Here is a 21013-nt window from a genome sequence, read left to right as displayed (position 1 = left end):
GGGTTTACTACAGTTAAAAAAACATGGTTACTGTAGTAAAACATTTGCTAATAATAATCAATACACACAAAAAAACATGTTTACTACACTTTTCACTCTTACCACAAAAAACATTGTTAATTTTTTATTAATATTTTAATTAAATTAGCTAGAAATGAGTAGTAGACAAACATCTGACTCTCTTACTGAAGTACAGGCCATTACTTTCATTAAATCTGACTCTAAATAAACCAACAAACTATTGTGTATTAGATCGCTACTTGGTCTGGTTTCACAGATAACCGTTAAACCCAGTCCCAGACTAAAATGCATGCAAAAACAACACTCTTAACCCAGATATTGTATTTACTTAAACAATGAGGTAAACATCACTTAATATTTTGTGTTTTGGACCAATGCTTAAAAAGTTTAGTTAATTTAACTTTTAAAGGGATAGTTCACCCAAAAATAAAAATAATGTCATAAATGACTAGATTAGATTTAGTCCGAGAGCTTTCTGACCCTCCATTGGAAATCTATAAACGGTATACTGTCCATGTCCAGAAAGGTAATAAAAACATCATCAAAGTAGTCCATGTGACATTAGTGGGTCAGTTAGAATGTGTTGAAGCATCATAAATACATTTTGGTCCAAAAAGAACAAAAGTTAAGACTTTGTTTAGCATTGTCTTCTCTTCCGGTGGCAGTGACACAGCTGACGTACGATGCGGCTGACATATTATTTGGTGCGCCCCAGCTTTTCTTGTTCCCGAGCTTCGTTTACGGTCTGAGGGAGATGCACACTGTAAGTTTGGAAAATAACCCACTTCGCAAATATGTCTGAGGATAACACGTTAGCCCCGTTACTGCTGTCACGTGACTTTAGTCTCTTGTACATGGTTCAAAACAGAACCGGAAGAGAAGACAATGCTGAATAAAGTCTTAATTTTGTTATTACGTTTATTCAATGATTGACTTAAATTAAAGGGGACATAATATGAAAATCTGACTTCAACCCAGTAACTTAGTTTTGGTAAACCATTCTCTGCAAGCATGTGAAAAATAGGTCATTAAAATTTGGCTCCTATTGTGATGTCAGAGTAGGATAATACCACCCCTTAATCTGCACTATCCAACCACAGCACAGCCATTTAGTACAGAGAGAAAGAGAGAGAGAAAGAAAATAATTCACAGCACAACTGAGTTTCAATTGCAACAAACCACCATCATTGTGATCAGTGTTTGCACTTCATCCGCATATTTGCATTTTAAAGGACACACCCAAAAAGCAATTTTAAGCAAGAAATTCAATTACGCACTCTGGGGACATCAAAGATTTAGTTTACATCTTAAAAAAAATCTCATAATATGTCCCCTTTAAGTCATGAATTTTGTGTTATAGTACCATTTATAACACCAAAGGTAATATAAAGGATTAAAAAATGGCAACTTGATTTGTCTACTACACCAACTAAATGTTCTATGTTAATACAACTTAACCTGTTTAGTTTTACCCTGTGTAAAAACTAAAGTTATTTAGTTTAACGGGTTTCCTTGCAAATTTCTAGAAATGTTAACTAATCTGGGTTAAGAGTGAAGGATATTAGAAGAAATTAAAACATTAAGTCTATTTAACTTAAAATTGTTGTTAGAACAGCTTATATGTTTAGGTAAACTTCACTTAAGTTGTTAACTAATCATTACTTAAAAGGCAACAAGTTTGCTTCATTTTTTTTAAGTAAACTCAATTTATCCGGGCTTATAGTGAACTTGCAATGACATACCTTAAAATATATCCGTGCCATTGTTTTGTCTCAAGATGCACACCAGTGATATTTTTTTCTAAAGCACATTTAAAAAATCTATTTAATCCCCGGTTTCAGAGATAAAGCTTAAGACTAATCCTAGACTTAAAACACAAGTTTGATTAGTCTCAACAGAAAATAACTACTGTACTGACATACCGTATATTACATTTTTGCCATTGCCACTGATTTGTCTCAAGATACACCCAGTAACGTGTATGTTTATAAAAGGCATGTTTATAAAAGATGCTTAAATGTTTTAATGTAAGTAAGTCCTAGCTTTAGCTAAGCCTTGTCTCTGAAACCAGGCCTTAATTTAACTGACTAGTCCTGGCTTAATATAGCCCTCTCTGTGAAAGCAGGCTTGTGAGAATCAGTATTTGACAACAATGGTTTATGTGACAACTAATTGTAATGAATGCTACTTAAATAATATTGCTATTGAAATGTTGTTATACCAACAAAATAAAATTAGTCTTATGTAGTTAGGATGAATTATTTCCACAGAAGTATAGTTAGCAGAATCATAGAACTAGAATTGGTAAATTCTTTATGATTCCCATCTCTATGCACTGCTCCTGACATACTGTATACAACCATCTCATATACACTGTACCAATGTTATGCATACATACTGTATATCGTCGCTGCCTGGTGAAACTCACGTATGTCCAAAACGGTTACTTTTCAGGAAGTGAAAAAAAAAACACTGTATAAAACCAATGAAAAAAACCAATGATATAATCCACATTTGAAAATTGAGTTTAAATGGAAATACGTGCATATTTTACAGTAGCGGTGGTTGATACGCACTCTTCCGATCATTAATTAGAATGGCCAAGTCGCGTTTCATATTGACAGATGAATACGCTCAGTTTATTAAATAGCCTACGTCTTAGTTTATTAAATACGCTTAGTTTATTTAATATTAATTATAAATTTATTTAATGTCTCTTGCAAACTATGAAGGGACAATTAATCATTACACTGACATGGTAATGCTAGACAGATACTTTGTTTGCACAGTCCTACCGTAATTTTGTCACTCCTAGACGTACGTCTGGCTTCAGGGGAGAAACATTTACCTCGATGAAGGAAAGTCATTGTCTCACCAGGCTATGTTTATTTGGCTATCCAGTGCTGAGCTTCGATGAAACTTCACGAGACCGGCGAGATGCTTCCACAGGGTGGGAGATACGAGGCATGATTGACAGGTTTGACATCAAATGGATATACGTGAAAATCAGATGACATTGGCCATTTAGATATGTGAAGCATAATGTATACAGAAATGAACCTGGACATTCACTCCGTCGAAAAATCGGCAAAATGGACATACATGGTTTTCATCGGACAGCGACAATATGCATGTCTGATCTTGGTTTGTGTTTGTGCAGACTAACACAGACTTTGCATAAATTCTCACTGCTCGAGGAATCAAATCAATTCCTGGTACAGCCGAATTTGGCAGTGCAGTCCTTTAAGGGGGAACCTGGGATTCAACAAGTGCAGTTAACCTTATTTAAAAGTAAGTACTGGGCCAGTTTGACCAATCACAGTAGAAAGGGATCAATGTCTCGTTCCCTCCCTCATGGAAAGGATGTTACATACGTAATCGAGACGTTCCCTTTCTGTCACTCACTAGCCGTTGTGTCGATTATGTGACACTTGAAAATGCCACAGAAAGTGACTATGTTAGAAACCTTTAGCCAGGCAAATCCAATAAGCAAAGCATACGGGGATGTCTGCCAAGTTTAATAACCTTCCAGCACACTAGAGAAGTTGACCATACCAGAGGGATGGGAAAGGAAACTCTACTACAGCTTAGTAAAAAAAAATACAAGCCAGGCACTGAGAAGCCTCTAAGAGACAAGCAGGGACCACAACCTACCAGAGGGAGGTATAAGTGTTCGTGAACACAAGAGGAGACAGGGACAGACCGAAGGGGAGGAGGGAGGATCGAAACGTGAAAGTATGCGTCCTTCAGGTCTATAGCCGCAAAGGTCTTTAATGCGCCTTTTGAAAGAAGGTCATCAATCTCTCCCCGAAGAACTGCGGCCTTCTCTCCACTCACATAGGATGTTGCTAAACCTGTGCGGCACTTGGCAAACTGGACCGCATAGCCGAGCTAATGCACGAACCATGCCCCAAAGAACTGTACTATTAAGGGGAATAATAGTACTCAGGGCCATGGGGGGGTGGTGGTTGATACATAACCTGAGGGGTTATGAGACCACCCTCTGTTCTTGATGTCACGAAAGAGGGGAAGTCATTTGCCGCATGACGCGCATAAGTGAGACAGAGATGTGCAGGGCAGAAGACACAGTAATGTGTCCGTGCACTGAGAAATTGACCCAGAAGAAAAGGGGGGAACTGCTCTCACTGTCAACTCGGGGCTGATTGCCTAGTTACACCTCTACCATCCAAGGTGGGAAAGAACAGCAACAGCAGCCTTTTCTCCTCTGGAAGATGGAAGGCAGGTGGAAGCAAGTTTAATGTTCGCGGCCACTGCAGCACATATCTAACTGTCTCAGACTGCAAAGAAATACCAAAAATGGCTTTACTTGACCACCATAATGGACAACAATCATCCAGCCTAGAGCATTCTGGGGAGGGCAAGAAGTTTCTGCTCCAGCCAGATGCTCACTCTGACAGCGAATCCCTCCCTCTGATGCTCGTCCTCATTACAAGTCCCGAAGATAACTGAGAGATCGCCAGCCAGCAGCCCCCCAATATCCTCCTTGAACTCAACAGGTTGCAACAAGCGTGTTGGGCAACAGGCGCTCTGTGTGAATTTCCGACAAAGACACATCCATTGAAAATCCCGTATTGCCCTCGATACTCGCTACAGCTTCCTTGTGCGCCAAAACAGCAGGGGGAACCGTTGAGGGAGTGCTCAAGGAATTCTTGTCCTTCTAAAAGAAGAATAAGATCTGTGACCGCAATGCTACAATGGACATCTCCTCGTAATGAGAAAAAACATGTGTCAATGAACGCCGCCTCCGCATGGGACCCATGCATCTTAAGCAGCAATCATGGTCGTGTAAGGGAGAGAGGTACCACCCGCGAATCAAAGGCATTGTGGTTGTAGGAAATTTACTTTTTTAGCTTGTTGGAAACACTAAGGGGAATCTTCCGCACTTATCTGTGTGCTGGAACCAGGGAAGAGGCTGCTAAATGTAAGTAGATAAGTAACCAGAGCGTTTGCGAGACAAAAACCCACATGAGGCTCCAAAAAAAAAAAAAAAAAAAAAAAAAATCTGAATGAATGAGCATACTGGCCTCCCATTTATAGTGATTGGTTTCCCAAGGTGTCCTATCATCGACACAATGTTGAGTGAGTGACAGAAATTTGGAACTTTAGTTTTACATAAAAAAATTCTGTCTGTTTGGTACCAGCACAGATGCATCATTATACATACAGTATTGACATGTTGTCTGTACATAGATCAACCTTAATTATCTACTTGTTTTTGTAGGCAATGATACCTTTTTACCCGGCAGAATAAAACTGGATTCAAATGCGATGCCTTTTCTAAAAGAGAAAGTTGACCTACAGATGAATATCACATTCAGTGAAGGTATTTCTACAGTATATTCTGTATATAATCAATTTTCCGTATACAATAATATGCTGAAAGTTTTAAATTAAAGTAATCTGATATAAAAATGATAAAGAAATTAAAATAGAAATACTGTAATGTAATATAATAAAGTGATTAAAGCGTAACTAAACCCCTGGTCAGAGCCTGACTCCACCCACTGGCAAAATTTGAAAAATGCAAGAAAAGTGGGCAGATCCCAACAGAGATAGAGGGGATGACCTAAGCTCGTACCAAGTGTGTGATGAGATCGTAACAAGGGCGTGGTAAGCTTGAACCTGCTTACGTCACGAGTCATTTTTTGGACCCAACATCCAATAGGAAAATTCAACTGCAGTAGCCACCGTTCAACCTGAAGAGGGCAGCACTCAGACGTTTTTACACCATATATTGTAGTATTGAAACACTTTATATCCAAACGTCAAAAAAACTTACTAAAATCAATGAAGAGCACTAATAAACCATCATTCTTACAGATCAGTAACTAAAAAAAGTTGGATTAGGGTTTAGTTACTCTTTAAGAAGGCCAAATAATAATTATCAGTAACTGTTTTCCCCTTCATATTAGTATCACGATTAGAAGAAGATGTTTAAAGACAGGTTAACATTATAGAGGCAAATGTCAATAACTGCAGTAAAGAATCTTTCTCTTTTCTCAGGGAATGACACAAGTGTTGGGTTTGTTCTCTATGATAGCGATCATTTCTTTCCATCACAAAGCTTTAAACCTTCTCTGAATACTAAGAGAAAAGTGTTCTCTGCTAACCTGTCCGAACATGGACCTGACACCATGGAAGTTCAGTTTTCAGTCACACCATCGGTGGTCTGTAGACATTTTATTCAGATTTTTAAAATTTTGTGTACTGTACATTTTCTGTACTTTCTGTTTGTATCTTCATAAAGAAACTGAAAAATAGGATAAGGATGGAAATTAAAACATTGCTAAAACCACAAAGCTGGTACAATATGCACTCTACAGAAGTTGTCATTGGGCTGTACCCTTTCAAAAAAGCACACCTTTGCACCAACAGGGTGCATAAAAGTACCTTAAAGGGATAGTTCGGCCAAAAACGATACCAAACCCATGATCTACTCACCCCCAAGCCGTCCGAGTTGCATATGTCCATCGTTTTTCAGACAAACACATTTTCGGATATTTTAGAAAATATTTTAGATATTTCTGTTCATTAAATGTAATGTTACGGGGTCCAGCAACAGCCCACGACCCTCAAGTCCAAAAAAGTGCGTCCACCCCCCACACACCAAATCCAACCGGCTCCAGGATGACAAACAAAGGTCTTCTGTGGGTAATCCGTGCGGTGTTTTTGTAGAAATATCCATATTTAAAATGTTATTAACTTTATAAACTAGCTTCCGGCAGCGCCGCCATCTTAGACTCAGAAGAGAGGATTAGCGTAGCGTACGCACTTTTCTTAGTGACGTATGACAAATTCGGAGGGCGGGGGCACCGAGCAGCAGCAGAGAAACTCTGTACGCTGCGTAAGCTCTCATCCTGAATGCGCATCACTCCAAAATGGCGGCGCTACCGGAAGCTAGTTTACAAAGTCAATAACATTTCAAATATGGATATTTCTACAAAAACACCGCACGGATTACCCACAGAAGACCTTTGTTTATCATCCTGGAGCCGTTTGGATTTAATTTGTGAAGGATGGACGCACTTTTTTGGACTTGAAGGTCGTGGACTATTGCTGGACCCCGTAACATAACATTTAATGAACAGAAATATCTAAAATATTTTCTAAAATATCCGAAAATGTGTTTGTCTGAAAAACGATGGACATATGCAACTCGGACAGCTTGGGGGTGAGTAAATCATGGGTTTAATATCGTTTTTGGCCGAACTATCCCTTTAAAGGAACTTATTGGTACCTCATGAGTTATAGATTAACACATTGTCAACCTTTCAGGATGACTCCATGATGTCCCTCGACAACTTTGCATGCGTGTTTTGGAGTTACAGCAAAAAAGACTGGAGTACAAAAGGCTGCATGAAAACAAAGAGCTTCTCAGGCTACGTGCAGTGCAGCTGTAAACCTGATCAACATGAAAATAATTTTAACTTTGCAGTCCTGATGGTAAGATACATTTATTATCTAAAATAATATTCCTGTGATTATATGTCTCACTTTGAGTGTGTTTAAAAATGTTGTCCTTTTGCAGTCTTTCAATATAAACTATCAGTATTCAGAAGCATTAAACTGGATCAGCATTACCGGCTGTTTCTGTTCTATATTGGGTCTGGCTGTCACAGCAGTTTACCAAATTGCAACCAGGTAAAAACACTCAATATTTACACAGCTACTGGCAGTCAGGGTAAAGTTATACTTTTCTGCCTGTTGATCCTGAGACACACGTATGGCATTTTCTCCGGTTGACCTGTATTTTTTATATATTCATACACTCTTTACTACAGGAAGTCAAGGGGATGCAGCCCGACTTTGCTTTTGGTGAACATCTGCTTGAGCATGATGATTTTCTACCTTCTCTTTATCTTTGGGATTAACAACCCGGTCGTACATGCAGAAGTGGCTAATGTTTCAGCAGAAAATCTCGTTCCTGTGTCAGATTATCATCAATATTCTGACGAGGGTCCTTGTACGGCACTTACAGCCTTGATTCATTTCTTCTTGTTGGCCACATTCACTTGGAATACTCTGTATGGAATTAATGTGTTCCTCATCTTCAAAACAAACACAATATCTGGAACACCTCAATGGTTTCCCAAGGTGTCCCTAGCAGTCGGCTGGGGTAGGAGACTCAGAAAGTCTTATTGTTTAACCTGCACTGTTAGGAAAAAATTGTCAAATTATGTACTGCCACTGAGCCAGCATCCTTTAAAAAGGTCCTATTACAGTGTTTACCATTAGGTACAGATTTGTATTTGGTACCAATATATACCTTTGAGATACTATTATGAAATCTTTAGGTACAAATGGGGTACAGCCCCAATGCTAGGGTTCATATTTTGACACTTTGTTTTTTTTTTTGACAGTGTAAATGTTCAAGGTTAGCTAGTGTACCTGTAGTGTTGTGAGGACAAGCATAAGAATCCTGGCTAAAAAGTTTCATTATATACTTTAATGTCATTACTGAGAGCTTATAAAACTTTTCCTGTCTCAGGGCTTCCCGCCATCATTGTTGGTATCTCACTGGGTTCTACTTACAGAGTTGAAGATCCTTTAGGTTATCGACAAGAAGAGTTGTAAGTACCAATATTTGGGGATTTCATTGATTGAATAATTTTTTTTTAGTTACATATTGACACTAGTAATTAGGGATGTAACGGTATTATAAATTTCGTGGTATTGCGGAATTAAGTTTTCCCAGTACAACCGTGGTCACATGATTCGGTAAAACGTCAGGTCTTCTGGGCAACACGTGTAGTTTTTTTCTGGCCAAGTTAAGCGAGTGTAGGGACGCAGGAACTACAATTCCCATAATCCCATGCGTGCCACTCTGATGCCTCTCTACAAGTGGAGCAACAATGGGGGAAGCAAAAGAAATGCAAATTTTTTAATCTGATGTGTGGAAAAAGTTCGCGTTCACTGTGACAAGAAACAAGAAAGGACAAAATTTGATGGACATACAAAAAACGATTGAGTAAATCCGTGAATGAGGAGAGTGTGTATACCGTTTCTCAATTAGAAGGCAGCCTCCTTAGGTCGCATATGCAGGCTGCATCCGTCATTATAGCCTGGTGTATTTAATTTAACTGGGTATTACATTTGCAAGTCATAATCGTGTTACAACAATATACGATTAAATAAGAATAATAATCAACTTGAAAAAATTTTATATTCTGAAATAAGACCTATGGAGGCTGCAGACTTCCGATTGGGAAACGCACCCCTGTATTGAGTGAGCTGACCTCAGCTCTAGGTCCAGCTACAATAAGTAACGTTAAGCTGCTATTTTCATTTTTACTGGGTTGTTTTTGTTTTCGGGAATTTACCCATCTTCAAACACATCATCTTTTCTTGATTCTACAATCACAACTGTTGTTTTCAACGGAGTACCAAGCATTAGCATTAATAATAATAATAATAATAAATAAAAAAACTAGGTCAATTGAGGGAGTGACTCAATTCTTAAAACCTGACTGATTGGGAGTTGTATAAAGTTCACAAACTAAACTGAAACTTTTTTATTTTATCACATGGTCTAATTATTTTTGTCCTTTTTATGAAAATTTTAAACACTACACTACACTTTACTTGTTTAATTAACACTTATGGCAGTTTTTTCCCTCCTGTAAATCCTTCAATAATTACCGTACCGCGGGCATCATACCGAAATATTACCATGATTTTTTGATACCGTTACATCCCTACTAGTAATACATTATGGATTTCACAGTATTTGAACACTAAATGCTTACAGTACTGATTTTATGAGTTCACTTGTCATACAGTTGCTGGCTGGCTTTCTTGGACCCCAAGCAGAATTTTGATATGAGGAAGCCAATGTTCTGGGGATTTCTGCTTCCTTTGGTTATCATGCTGATCTCCAACATGGCAATATTGCTGCATTTCGCTCAAAACATCTGCAAGACCAACCCTAATTTAAACCGGTACCTTTAATTTGATATACATATACTCTCAGAAGTAATACATTAATGGTTAATTATCTTGTACAATCTTGTTTGTCCTGATAACACTTTTGTTGTTCAGTTCACGTCAAACTCCTCTAAAGAAGAAGATCCTGAGTAGTTTTTCTCTGGCTGTGATGCTTGGTCTATCATGGGTCACTGGCTACATTTTAATTATCACCCATGAAACAACTCTTCACCTCATCCTGAGCATAGTTTTTTGTGTCTGCAACACAACACAGGTTTGATAATTAAGTTTTTCAAACCATTTTCCTTTTGTCTCCACAGGCCCATTTATCAACACTAAACTGAAAATTTGTTGCATTCATATTATACAAGATTACTATTAGAATAATTAAAGTGGGCAATGTTACAATTATTCCCATTTAAACTAAAAACAATCAATGAGCACAAAATCAATATCCTCTAAAAAAAATTCCTTGTTGCAATTTACAATTCATTTAAACTTTCTTGACTAGCAAGGAGTTAGTTTAAATAAAGTACATGTGTTAATCATCTGCTGTCTGCGCTTGGGTTCATCCGCTACTAATCCTGACAGAACGCACGTGTCAATATAGAACCCAGCAGACAAGGGATGGATTGTTCTTCCCGTAGAGCCCACAAGGCTCACATCTTGTTCGGCCGCAGTCAAAAGGGGGCCGACATCACGGACTTTGCTTTAAAGTTTTTAAGCTCGGCGGGCGGCTCTGGTTTTGAGGATGCGGAGCTGAAGGTTATTTTTAACAGTTGTCTCGACAAACCCCTCTTAGTGTCGGAGCAGAAAGCCCTGAGACACCTGCTCTTCCCTGAGACGGTAGAATATTTGAAGATCCATGAGCTCTTGGGCCTTTCTCCGGTTTCCTTCCATCCCAGAGGGCCGCGTCGTCTGAGTGGTGACGCGGGAGGATCTGACCCCCACCATCTTGGTCCCCGAGAGCTCGTCCCAGCCTGTCTGCCTCTGGGGTAAATGCGAGCGGAGGGGCGTGGGAGTCGGCATCTGAGGGGTCCTCCACTGAGCCTGTTATGCCTACCGCAGCGCCCACATCTCGCAAAAGTTTCTGCGCTCCGGCCTAGGAAGAAAAGAGGAAGAAGGGATCCTCGGCTCTTCAGCCCCCTGTCTCAGCTCTCCAGCCAGCTGCATCCTCCCCTGTCTCAGCTTTCCAGCCAGCTGCAGCCTCCCCTGTCTCGGTTCCTGCCTCACCTCCTCTGCCAGTTGCAGGGCTCCCTGTTTTGGTCCCTGTCTCGTCTCTACCGTCAGCTGCAGTTTGTAATGTATTTATGGTTCTTGTCTAGTGTACAGTCTGTCTTGTCTTGTGTCTCTCCTTGAGGGCCGCCAGGTGGCATTCCTTGGGGGGGTACTGTCAGGATCCTGCCCGAATCTTGTTTTGTATTATATCTAGTCATGTGGGTAGGGTCCTGACAGTACAATGTTTTGTGTGGGGAATGCGTGGTCTCAGTGTTGGTTATATCAGATCACGTAATTTCCCGTGTCTCACCTGTTTTACGCTCATTAGTTATTCTATTCATGTTCTGTACACGTGCGTTTTGTTTCTACCTTGTACCAGTCCAGTTTCATGTGAGTTTAAATTAAAGAGTATGTTCATGCCATGTGCAGTTTAGTGTATGTATTTCTTGTTAAGTTTAGTGTCTTGTTCATCTTGTCCTGTTTTGCCCCTCGTGGGTTTTTGTTTTCCCTGTTTGTTTGAATAAAGTATCTGTGTTATTCATCTGCTGTCTGCGCTTGGATTCATCCGCTACTAATCCTGACATTATTTTTCTAATTTATAGCAACTTCTCACCAGTCAAGTTTGACACATATGCAGATGTTTATTTAACTCAAAGCAAACAAATCCAAATCAGCAGACAGATAATCAGAAACATAATTCAGGCAGAGGTTTTACACAATAAGGCAGTCCAATCCAAGCAAAGTGATAATCCAAGAGTCGTTAATAAAAAAAGGCAGGCAGTGGTCAACAAGATACGCAAAACAGTAAAAAAGAACACTCAGTAAAACAGGATAATCTGGCAATACTTCGCAATGGATATTTTTTTCTCCTTTTATTTAATTGTGGACTGGTGATTTGCAATGGCCTGTTAGCCAGGCAATGCTAAAATGGCTGCATCTGAAACCGAAAGCAGCTGACTTATTGCCTCGCCGCCTCATGAGGTAATGACTTCGGTGGCATGATTGATATATTAATCTCTCCTACTATTGAAACTAAATCTGTGTCTGTCAAAAAGAGATGCTTAAATGAGAACACCAGTGTGCTATTTATGAAGGCTATATCTTTAACACCAAGCATATCTGCAGACTCTGTTGATTTTCTCCTTGATTCCTTTAATTCTAAAGTTAAGAGTGCAATCGATGATATTGCTCCTGTGAAAGTCAGGAAGAAGAATGGCAGGCAAAAATCACCTTGGAGAAACTCAACAGAGGTGCAGAATATGAAGAGACAATGCAGAAAAGCTGAGCGCATGTGGCGGAAGACAAAACTTGTAGTCCATTATCATATCTATAAAGACAGCCTTCGTGCTTTCAGTGTGGAACTAGGCAAAGCTAGACAGACTTTCTTTTCAAATATTATAAACAAAAACATAAATAACACATGCACTCTTTTTGCTACTATAGAGAGACTAACAACCCCCCCAAGTCACATTCCAAGTGAAATGCTCTCAGACAGCAAATGTAGTGAGTTTGCTAACTTCTTCTCTGAGAAAATCAATAATATCAGAAAGGTGATCAGTACATCCTTGAGCTGCGCAGGGGTCGGACAAGTCAGATCACAACATCAGAAAGTAGTTACGATGTCTGATTTCGAAGCAGTTGATGGTCAAATTCTGGAAGAAACTGTACAGCATCTTAAAACATCAACCTGCGCCCTTGACACAATCCCAACATCTTTTTTCAAAAGTGTCTTTAACTGTTTAGAACCAGATCTCCTAGAAGTGGTAAATTCATCACTTATCTCTGGGACTTTTCCAAAGTCCCTTAAAACTGCAGTTGTTAAGCCCCTCCTGAAAAAGAGCAACCTAGATAACACTGTATTGAGCAACTACAGACCAATCTCAAATCTTCCTTTCATAGGCAAGATCATTGAAAAAGTTGTTTTCAATCAGCTGAACAAATTCTTAATTTCTAATGGTTACTTTGACATTTTTCAATCTGGTTTCAGACCACACCACAGTACAGAGACAGCACTCATAAAGATAATAAATGATATTCGCCTCAATACAGACACAGGCAAACTATCAGTGCTGGTGCTACTCGACCTCAGTGCTGCTTTTGACACTGTCGATCACAACATACTTCTTGACAGGCTGGAAAACTGGGTCAGGCTTTCTGGGATGGTCCTAAAATGGTTCAGGTCATACTTAGAAGGGAGAGGTTATTATGTAAGTATAGGTGGCCATAAATCTGACTGGACATCCATGACATGCGGAGTCCCGCAAGGCTCAATTCTTGCGCCACTCCTGTTCAACCTGTATATGCTCCCACTAAGCCAAATAATGAGAGATAACCAAATTGCCTATCACAGTTATGCAGATGACACCCAGATCTACTTAGCTCTATCCCCTAACGACTATAGCCCCATTGACTCCCTGTGCAAATGCATTGATGAAGTTAACAGTTGGATGTGCCAAAACTTTCTTCAGTTAAACAAAGAGAAAACTGAAGTCATTGCGTTTGGAAACAAAGATGAAGTTCTCAAGGTGAATGCATACCTTGACGCTAGGGGTCAAACAACTAAAAATCAAGTCAGGAATCTTGGTGTGATTCTGGAGTCTGACCTTAGTTTCAGTAGTCATGTCAAAGCAATAACTAAATCAGCATACTATCATCTCAAAAATATCGCAAGAATTAGATGCTTTGTTTCCAGACAAAACTTAGAGAAACTTGTGCATGCTTTTATCACCAGCAGGGTGGATTATTGTAATGGCCTCCTCACTGGCCTTCCCAAAAAGACCATTAGACAGCTCCAGCTCATTCAGAACGCTGCTGCCAGGATTCTGAGCAGAACCAGAAAATATGAACATATCACACCAGTCCTCAGGTCTCTACACTGGCTACCAGTTACATTTAGGATTGATTTTAAAGTATTATTAATGGTATATAAATCACTCAATGGACTAGGACCTCAATACATTGTTGATATGCTCATTGAATATAAACCCAACAGGTCACTCAGATCATTAGGATCACATCAGCTAGAAATACCAAGGGTTCACTCAAAGCAAGGAGAGTCAGCTTTTAGCTATTATGCCAGTCGCAGCTGGAACCAGCTTCCAGAAGAGATCAGATGTGCTCCAACAGTAGTCACATTCAAATCCAGACTCAAAACACATCTGTTTAGCTATGCATTTACTGAATGAGCACTATGCTGCGTCCGAACTTTATATGCACTATTTTAATTATTTTTATTTCTCTTGTTTTTATTCTTATTTTTATTTTTAAAAGTTTTAAACTTGTATTCCTGTTTTATTCTTTTTCATACATTTAAACAGTTTTTATTAAAATCACATTTATTTTCTTTTAATTGATATTTAAAATTCATGTATATTTGATTTTTGGTTTTCTCATTTCTATGTAAAGCACTTTGAATGACCTCTGTGTATGAAATGTGCTATACAAATAAACTTGCCTTGCCTTGCATGAAGGTAGCTCTTGAACTTTGGATTCAGATGGCCTTGATGCCTCCAAAGGCAGCATTTTATAGATTTCGTATGCAGCCATAACTACCCTACTGAAAAATCCAGCTAAGACCAGCATAAGCTGGTGAGCTGGTTTTAGCTGGTCTCCAGCTTGGTTTTAGCTGGTTTTGCTGGTGTAGGAAGGTGGTTTTGCTGGTGTAGCAAGCTGGTCTAGCTGTGTTTTGATCACTTGTTAAGCTGGTCTAGCTGGACTTAGCTGGTCAGGCTGGGAGGACCAGCGTAAACCACCTTAAACCAGCTACCAGCTTATGCTGGTCTTAGCTGGATTTTTCAGTAGGGTACAAACAGGAAGTAACAAATGAAGCAAAGTGCACAGTCAGTACTTGGGAGAGGGCTCCCTCTGCTGGCGTGGCATTACTTCAAGAAAGTTTAAATAATTGTAAATTCAAGTTGATTACACTTAAAAATTTAAAGGCAACAGGAATTTTTAAAATGTAGTAATTCATATGCACTCCTATCTTAGTACACTTTTAATTTTAGCAATTTACATTTGCATTCAGCTTCCACTTTATTTCATGATCACAAAGCCTGGAATTTTAAAATAAACTTCATGGCTTGTAATTTAAATCTACAATGCTTTGTTATTAATTTGAATTCTTTCTATTTCCAAAGGGCATACAAATATTTATTTTATTCACTCTGAGGTCCGCAATTAACTCAAGTTCAGCCATTCAAAATGGTATGGATGCACCCAACGTTGGCCTTTGCAGGAAATTATTTTTTCCATGGAAAGTTAAGGCACAACAAAGCAGAAATACCTACACACCCACTGATCCTGACCCCGCCGGGATGCCTCAGGTCATCACTGGTAATAACTGGATACATTATGTAATGTATTATACTAATGTATTAATGCTTTTTACTAAACCCACAGTTCCAAATTTCGAACAAGCGGATCTCTATTCTGTTTGTACATCAAGTTCAATAAAATAGTTGAGAGTGCAAGTCTTTTTAATATTAAACAGATTTTACAGATATAGTGTTAATATCATATTGCTGCTTTGTAACTATGGCAAACAAATAAAAATGTTTGACTTTTTTATTATAGAGCTGGAGGCTGTGGCTGATCACATCAGTATAAAGGTGCAACAAGCAGTGAATGAATCTCCTTAAATAGATGCCGAGAAAGGGGGATACCAACTTGAATGACAACAGTGAATATACTATATCTAAATATTTAATTTCTCCTCAGAAAATTATTTTCTTTTATGAAGAACACTGCAGTAACACTGTGTAGTCTATATATATTTCAGATTTTTCCTTGCTTATTCTGTATGAATTGTAAGTTGCTTTTCAATAATGCCAAACTGTGAAAATAGAGCAAAACATTTGTATGGTATTGATCTGTATATGACTTTTCTCAGCTTGCAGTCTTGGTATAATTACATTGGTTATAGGAATTTGTACACCATATTGCAGTGTTGCCAGGTCTGCGTAATAAAACCAGCTTAATGGTCAATCAAAACTAGCCCAAAAATGGCCCAATGTTCTTGTGCCAAACAACAACAGTAAAACCTACATATTTTACATTTACTTTTATACACATAATTTCTTCTAAACAATTACTGTATATAAATAATTATAAACACTGATTTTATAAATAACATCTTCATGCTTTAAGCGGATGAAAAAAATCTTCCAACTTCAATTTGCAGACACAAAAACAACTCTCAACAACAGTTTAAAAGTGTCCCAATTCCACGCAAAAACCGTGGACTTGGCAACACTGCTATATTGTAAAGTCAACAGTTTTAAAAGGCTTCTGCAAATAACTCAGCCTAATGCTGTTTTGCATCTTCGAAAAATATTTAGTAACCCTATTGTTATATTGAACATACATTGAATCAAATGTTTATAATCTTAAACATTGGTTGTTTAGATGTATCCCAAATTGTAACTGAATAAATGTAAAATAAAATAAGTTGATTATTTTGTTGTTTTTTGTAACCTTGTATCACATTTGTGAGAATCCCTAAAGTTTTCAAAAAGGCTGTCAGATTTCTGATAAGTGCTTCATGTATGCGTACATACGGTGAGATATGTTACCTCAAGGGTACGGTTTACAAACAGGTTATAAAAGTTATAGGCATTGTGTCCAACTGTTCATAATTCACTGAACTGAGATCTTGCCTAGTTTACTGTGTTAATGACTGCCATGATGGAAATGTTTTTAATTATTTTTAATTACTGACTGTAAGAATGAATGTACTGATTATTAATATGTGCATAATGGCAAAACAATGGCTTTTGAACTACTGCTCCTGAATCCAGTCAGAGATTCTTTATATCCACCAGGAGGAGCCATTTACAAGCTGTCTGACAATAAAATACTTTGAAGAGAATTTTACATCTCAACTTCCGAGTAGGTGTACTCTTATCTGAGGGTCAAGAGGACCCAGCTGTGAAACAGTTGATGGAAATTAATATTAACATAGCCAAGAGGGCGTTGACTGTTAATAGTAAAAAGGCCATTTAAAGGTGCAATTTGTAAGATATTTGCAGTAAAATGTCCAAAAACCACTAGCCCAGTGTTACATATTTTATCCAGCCGATTAATATCAATATCTGTAATGTTTTCAACTACTTGTAAATCGTGAGAAAATTGCCATTTAAAACATTGACACGGGGCAGTGCAGTCTCCTGTCAATGACGTTAATATCCATGTGACCCTTTATCACCGCCTTTACTGACATAACCACATGACAACAGTGGTCGAGTTCGAAAAAAATAAAACGGCGGCCAAGAAAGCGTCTGGAGCACAAATTTAGTGTAAATAAACGTATATTTTCACTTTTTACACATTTTAATTGCATTTCTAGCGAGAAATTAGTATTGTAGTTTTCAAATATGTGATTAGTTATCACAAAGGCGCTCTCTGTTTATATTTCAAACACGCTGCCTTTGAAATGTGCCCGAAAGCCTTTCTCTGAGCTGCCTTCATGCCTCCGAGTCCGAAGTCACTTCCTCATGAGGCAGCGAGGCAACAAGTCGTGGACAAATGCGGAACTATGCGATAGCGCCTGTCTGGCTACGCGCTTACTTATGAACTTATGGATTACTCTTTACCGTCTGCCGCTGGTTGTGTCAGCTCCCGTAAGCGTACGGGCCAACCAAACGACCCAAGAAGAGTTTGGAACAAGACGAGAGAAAGACTGAGGATGAATTTGGTGTTGCATAATCTGGATGCAGAGAGCTTCGCGACAACATTTAACTAGACCGAGATTCTGATCCTGCTTGTGTTTTACGCGATGGGTGAGTTGTTTTGATTCGTAACCCTTCAAAAAACGTATGGTATTATATTGATCACAACATTAGTGTGTAGATTGTAATCAGCGCGTCTTCCCGCGGACGATATGCACATCGATAGGTATTGTACAGCAATATAAATGGTCATTTTAAGACATTTCACAATAAGATTTGTACTGTCAATACATGATGTGAAAAATCATTGTAGATTGTAAGTTGAAAACTTAATTCTGTGCTGTGTTAACCATCGAATTTGGACTAATACTGTAACATCTATGACTAACAATTTCGTTTTGAACATCACATATAAACTTACATAATGAAATAAACAATGTCATCAAACGCAACATTTTTAAGACTTGATTACCTTATCCATAAACATGATTTCTTGTTCGCGTCTGATTAATGGCCATCAGCGGTTGAGTTAAAGACTACAAATCCCATAATTCCACGCTGCTTCAGAGCATCATTAAACAACGTCATTTGATGTTATTGTGCTTTGGCGCCATCTAGTGGTAAAAATTCTATGTATTCCACCTTTAAAGCAACACTATGTAGATTTTTACCTTTAAATAATGTCCCTAAAAATTATTTCAGTGATAGAACAACTTTTAACTGGACAAATTGTACTGTTGCTGCAACCTGAGCAGCCTCCTAGCTGCTACAAGCACACTCTGAAAGTGGCGGTGGAGGGTAGGAAACACAGCCCCGCCCCTCCCCCTGCCTGCAGAAGAGTGTCTGATACCAGGCACTGTTGCGCTTTTCAACCACATGAGGGAGCTGTAAGTCATTTTTACATGGAAACTACATAGTGTTGCTTTAATTATACTAAATTTTGCTGATTTTATGGACTCAAACTAAAACATAATTTTTTGCCAAGAGGGCAGTTGAAACTAAATTTTGTAAAGCCAGTGGGCTGATTTAAATAGATTATCTGAGATGAGTATGGATATATCTTTTAAAAGGAAAGAAAACCAATGGGTTTGACTGTTAGTCGTTTTTTGATGTACCTGGTTAAGTTACGAAACAAAAGTGAGATAAGAGAGAGATTTTCGTTGAGGGAGAACCAGTGGGTTGCTTAAATGAGTATTTGAGAGTAATTTATCGATGAACTATGATACTATAAATTGCTCTATGAAACAAATATGAAGAGTTTGCATAGTTTGTGTACCAAGGTGCTTAGAACGTGCAAACGAGGGTGAGAGAGAGAGATTATAGTGTGAGGGAAAAACCAGTGGGTTGCTTGAGTGAGTGTTTATGAGTGCCTCTATCAATGAATTGTGATACTATAGAGAGCTCACTGATATGGAGACAGTGTTCAAGGGTGTTTTATCGATGAACTTTGATACTATAAAGTATAACAGATGCATACCGTATGGATCTTCATGTAACTGAGAGCATTTAGAAAGTGTAATCATAAACATATAAACTGAATGTGTTATCAACATGTCAGGTTATTATAAGATAAAAAAGACTTTAACAGCCAATGGGTTTACAGCTGGGGAAACTGGACCGATTTTTAGACTGGTTTAGTGTTAACCAACATCTATCTCAGAGCCAAAAGTTACTCAACTGTTAATTAAAATACAACAAACTGTTTACAATCTTCAATCCGTGGCTAACACATGCATTGAAGGAGAAAAATATCCACTCTTTCAATAGCTATTATCTGACAACTATTGATAACATTACCATGTGTAATTTAATGGTGTAAATGTTTTTAATTAATACACATTTAAGATGACCATAAAGTTACTCTAATTTGCATAGTCAATGATATAAAAAGCTTATTTTTTGCATTTAATACAAGCATTGTCTAAAATTGAAAATAGGCTTTTACTTAATTTTTATTACAAGACCATCATGTAGCCTAATATTAGACACGCAAACCAAATTGAAGAAAATGATCTTTAATTTGCAAGTCTAAACTGAACATCAACGCAGACATGAATTTCCTCACAGAAGTTTAAGATCATATACATCTTTAACATAGATATATAATTGACACAGAGAAAGGAAGTTTAACACTGTGAAGCACAAGCAAATTGGACTGATGATTTAAATGTTGTTTACTCACATGTGCATTGTTAACTCTCTGGATTTTATGTTGCAGCACTTGTTCACTTCTCCACATGGACTGTTTGTTTACAGTGTCGCGTGAGCAGCTACACTGCAGGTTCGACTTCATTTAGCGCTAAGCAGACCTCTTGTTGATATCAAAGTACCGCGAGAGTGATTCAAAGCAGATTTCTCCACGTGATAACTGGAATCGCTCTCGCGGTACTTTGCTGTCACTCGGCTGTGGGTTCTTGTGGCGCCACATCAGTCACTTTTGCGCCGCCGCTATAGTAATTTGATTTCATACGCCGAATCGGCGATCGGATTGCACAGTTTGGAAGGAAGTCAAACACACCAAATATATAGACTAATATGTATATGCATTTCAACCCGCTAAAGTAGCAAGTGTAGCATGTTAATAGTAAGTGCTTCACATCTAAATTATGACTAAAAGTTTGAAATGTCACAAAACCATGCTGTTACGCATCCTCACGCTATTTTTAGTGGGTATACGGAAATCCTTGACAATTCCTAGTGGGTATAAGGCATAAGATACCTGCGTATCACGTAGACTACACCACTGCTGAGCTGTACTGCTGGTACGGTCCCAACATCCAAACCAACGTGGGACTACAGTGATTGGATGTCGTGTAGGCAGCGTGCGTGCTCTCTGCATGCAGGTGGTGCACATTTTTTTCACAGATGCAGATACACTGAGAGCGGCTCGGCCGTGTGAACACTTTTCCCCAGGTATACATGTGAATTAGCAAGTCTTCTCGAGTCAAAAGGCGCAAGTACCAGCTTGGAATGTTATAGAGATAAAGCCACAGCATCACCAGGTTGTCATGAGTTATAAGAAGGAGCTAAGGGGCCTAAAGGCAGGAGTCTGCTGAGCATTGGGATAGTACAGAGTGAAAGAAAGGCAGGGCTACTGGACCACTATTTGATCACTATATAATATGCTGAAGGGCTCAGAACAGGGTCATTGTCATCATCATTTT

At 38.5% G+C, this 21013-nt stretch overlaps 1 protein-coding gene across 2 annotated transcripts in view; it reads left to right on the top strand.

The window, feature by feature from the left end:
* Positions 1–7876: 7876 nt before the first annotated feature.
* The window catches only part of LOC141349280 (adhesion G-protein coupled receptor G7-like), a 99266-nt gene continuing 86129 nt past the window's right edge, over positions 7877–21013 (top strand). For both annotated transcript variants that reach the window (XM_073861575.1, XM_073861574.1), the window contains exons 1-3: positions 7877–8158; positions 8531–8612; positions 9822–9980. In XM_073861575.1, coding sequence (XP_073717676.1) covers positions 7879–8158; positions 8531–8612; positions 9822–9980 — 521 coding nt within the window. In that variant the 5' untranslated portion in view covers positions 7877–7878. The remainder of the gene's footprint in view (positions 8159–8530; positions 8613–9821; positions 9981–21013) is intronic.

Source organism: Misgurnus anguillicaudatus, chromosome 23, assembly GCF_027580225.2.
Source record: "Misgurnus anguillicaudatus chromosome 23, ASM2758022v2, whole genome shotgun sequence".
In the NCBI taxonomy this organism is placed as follows: domain Eukaryota; kingdom Metazoa; phylum Chordata; class Actinopteri; order Cypriniformes; family Cobitidae; genus Misgurnus; species Misgurnus anguillicaudatus.
The sequence above is the reverse complement of the archived record's forward strand: the minus strand, read 5'-3'. Positions and strand labels throughout refer to the sequence as shown.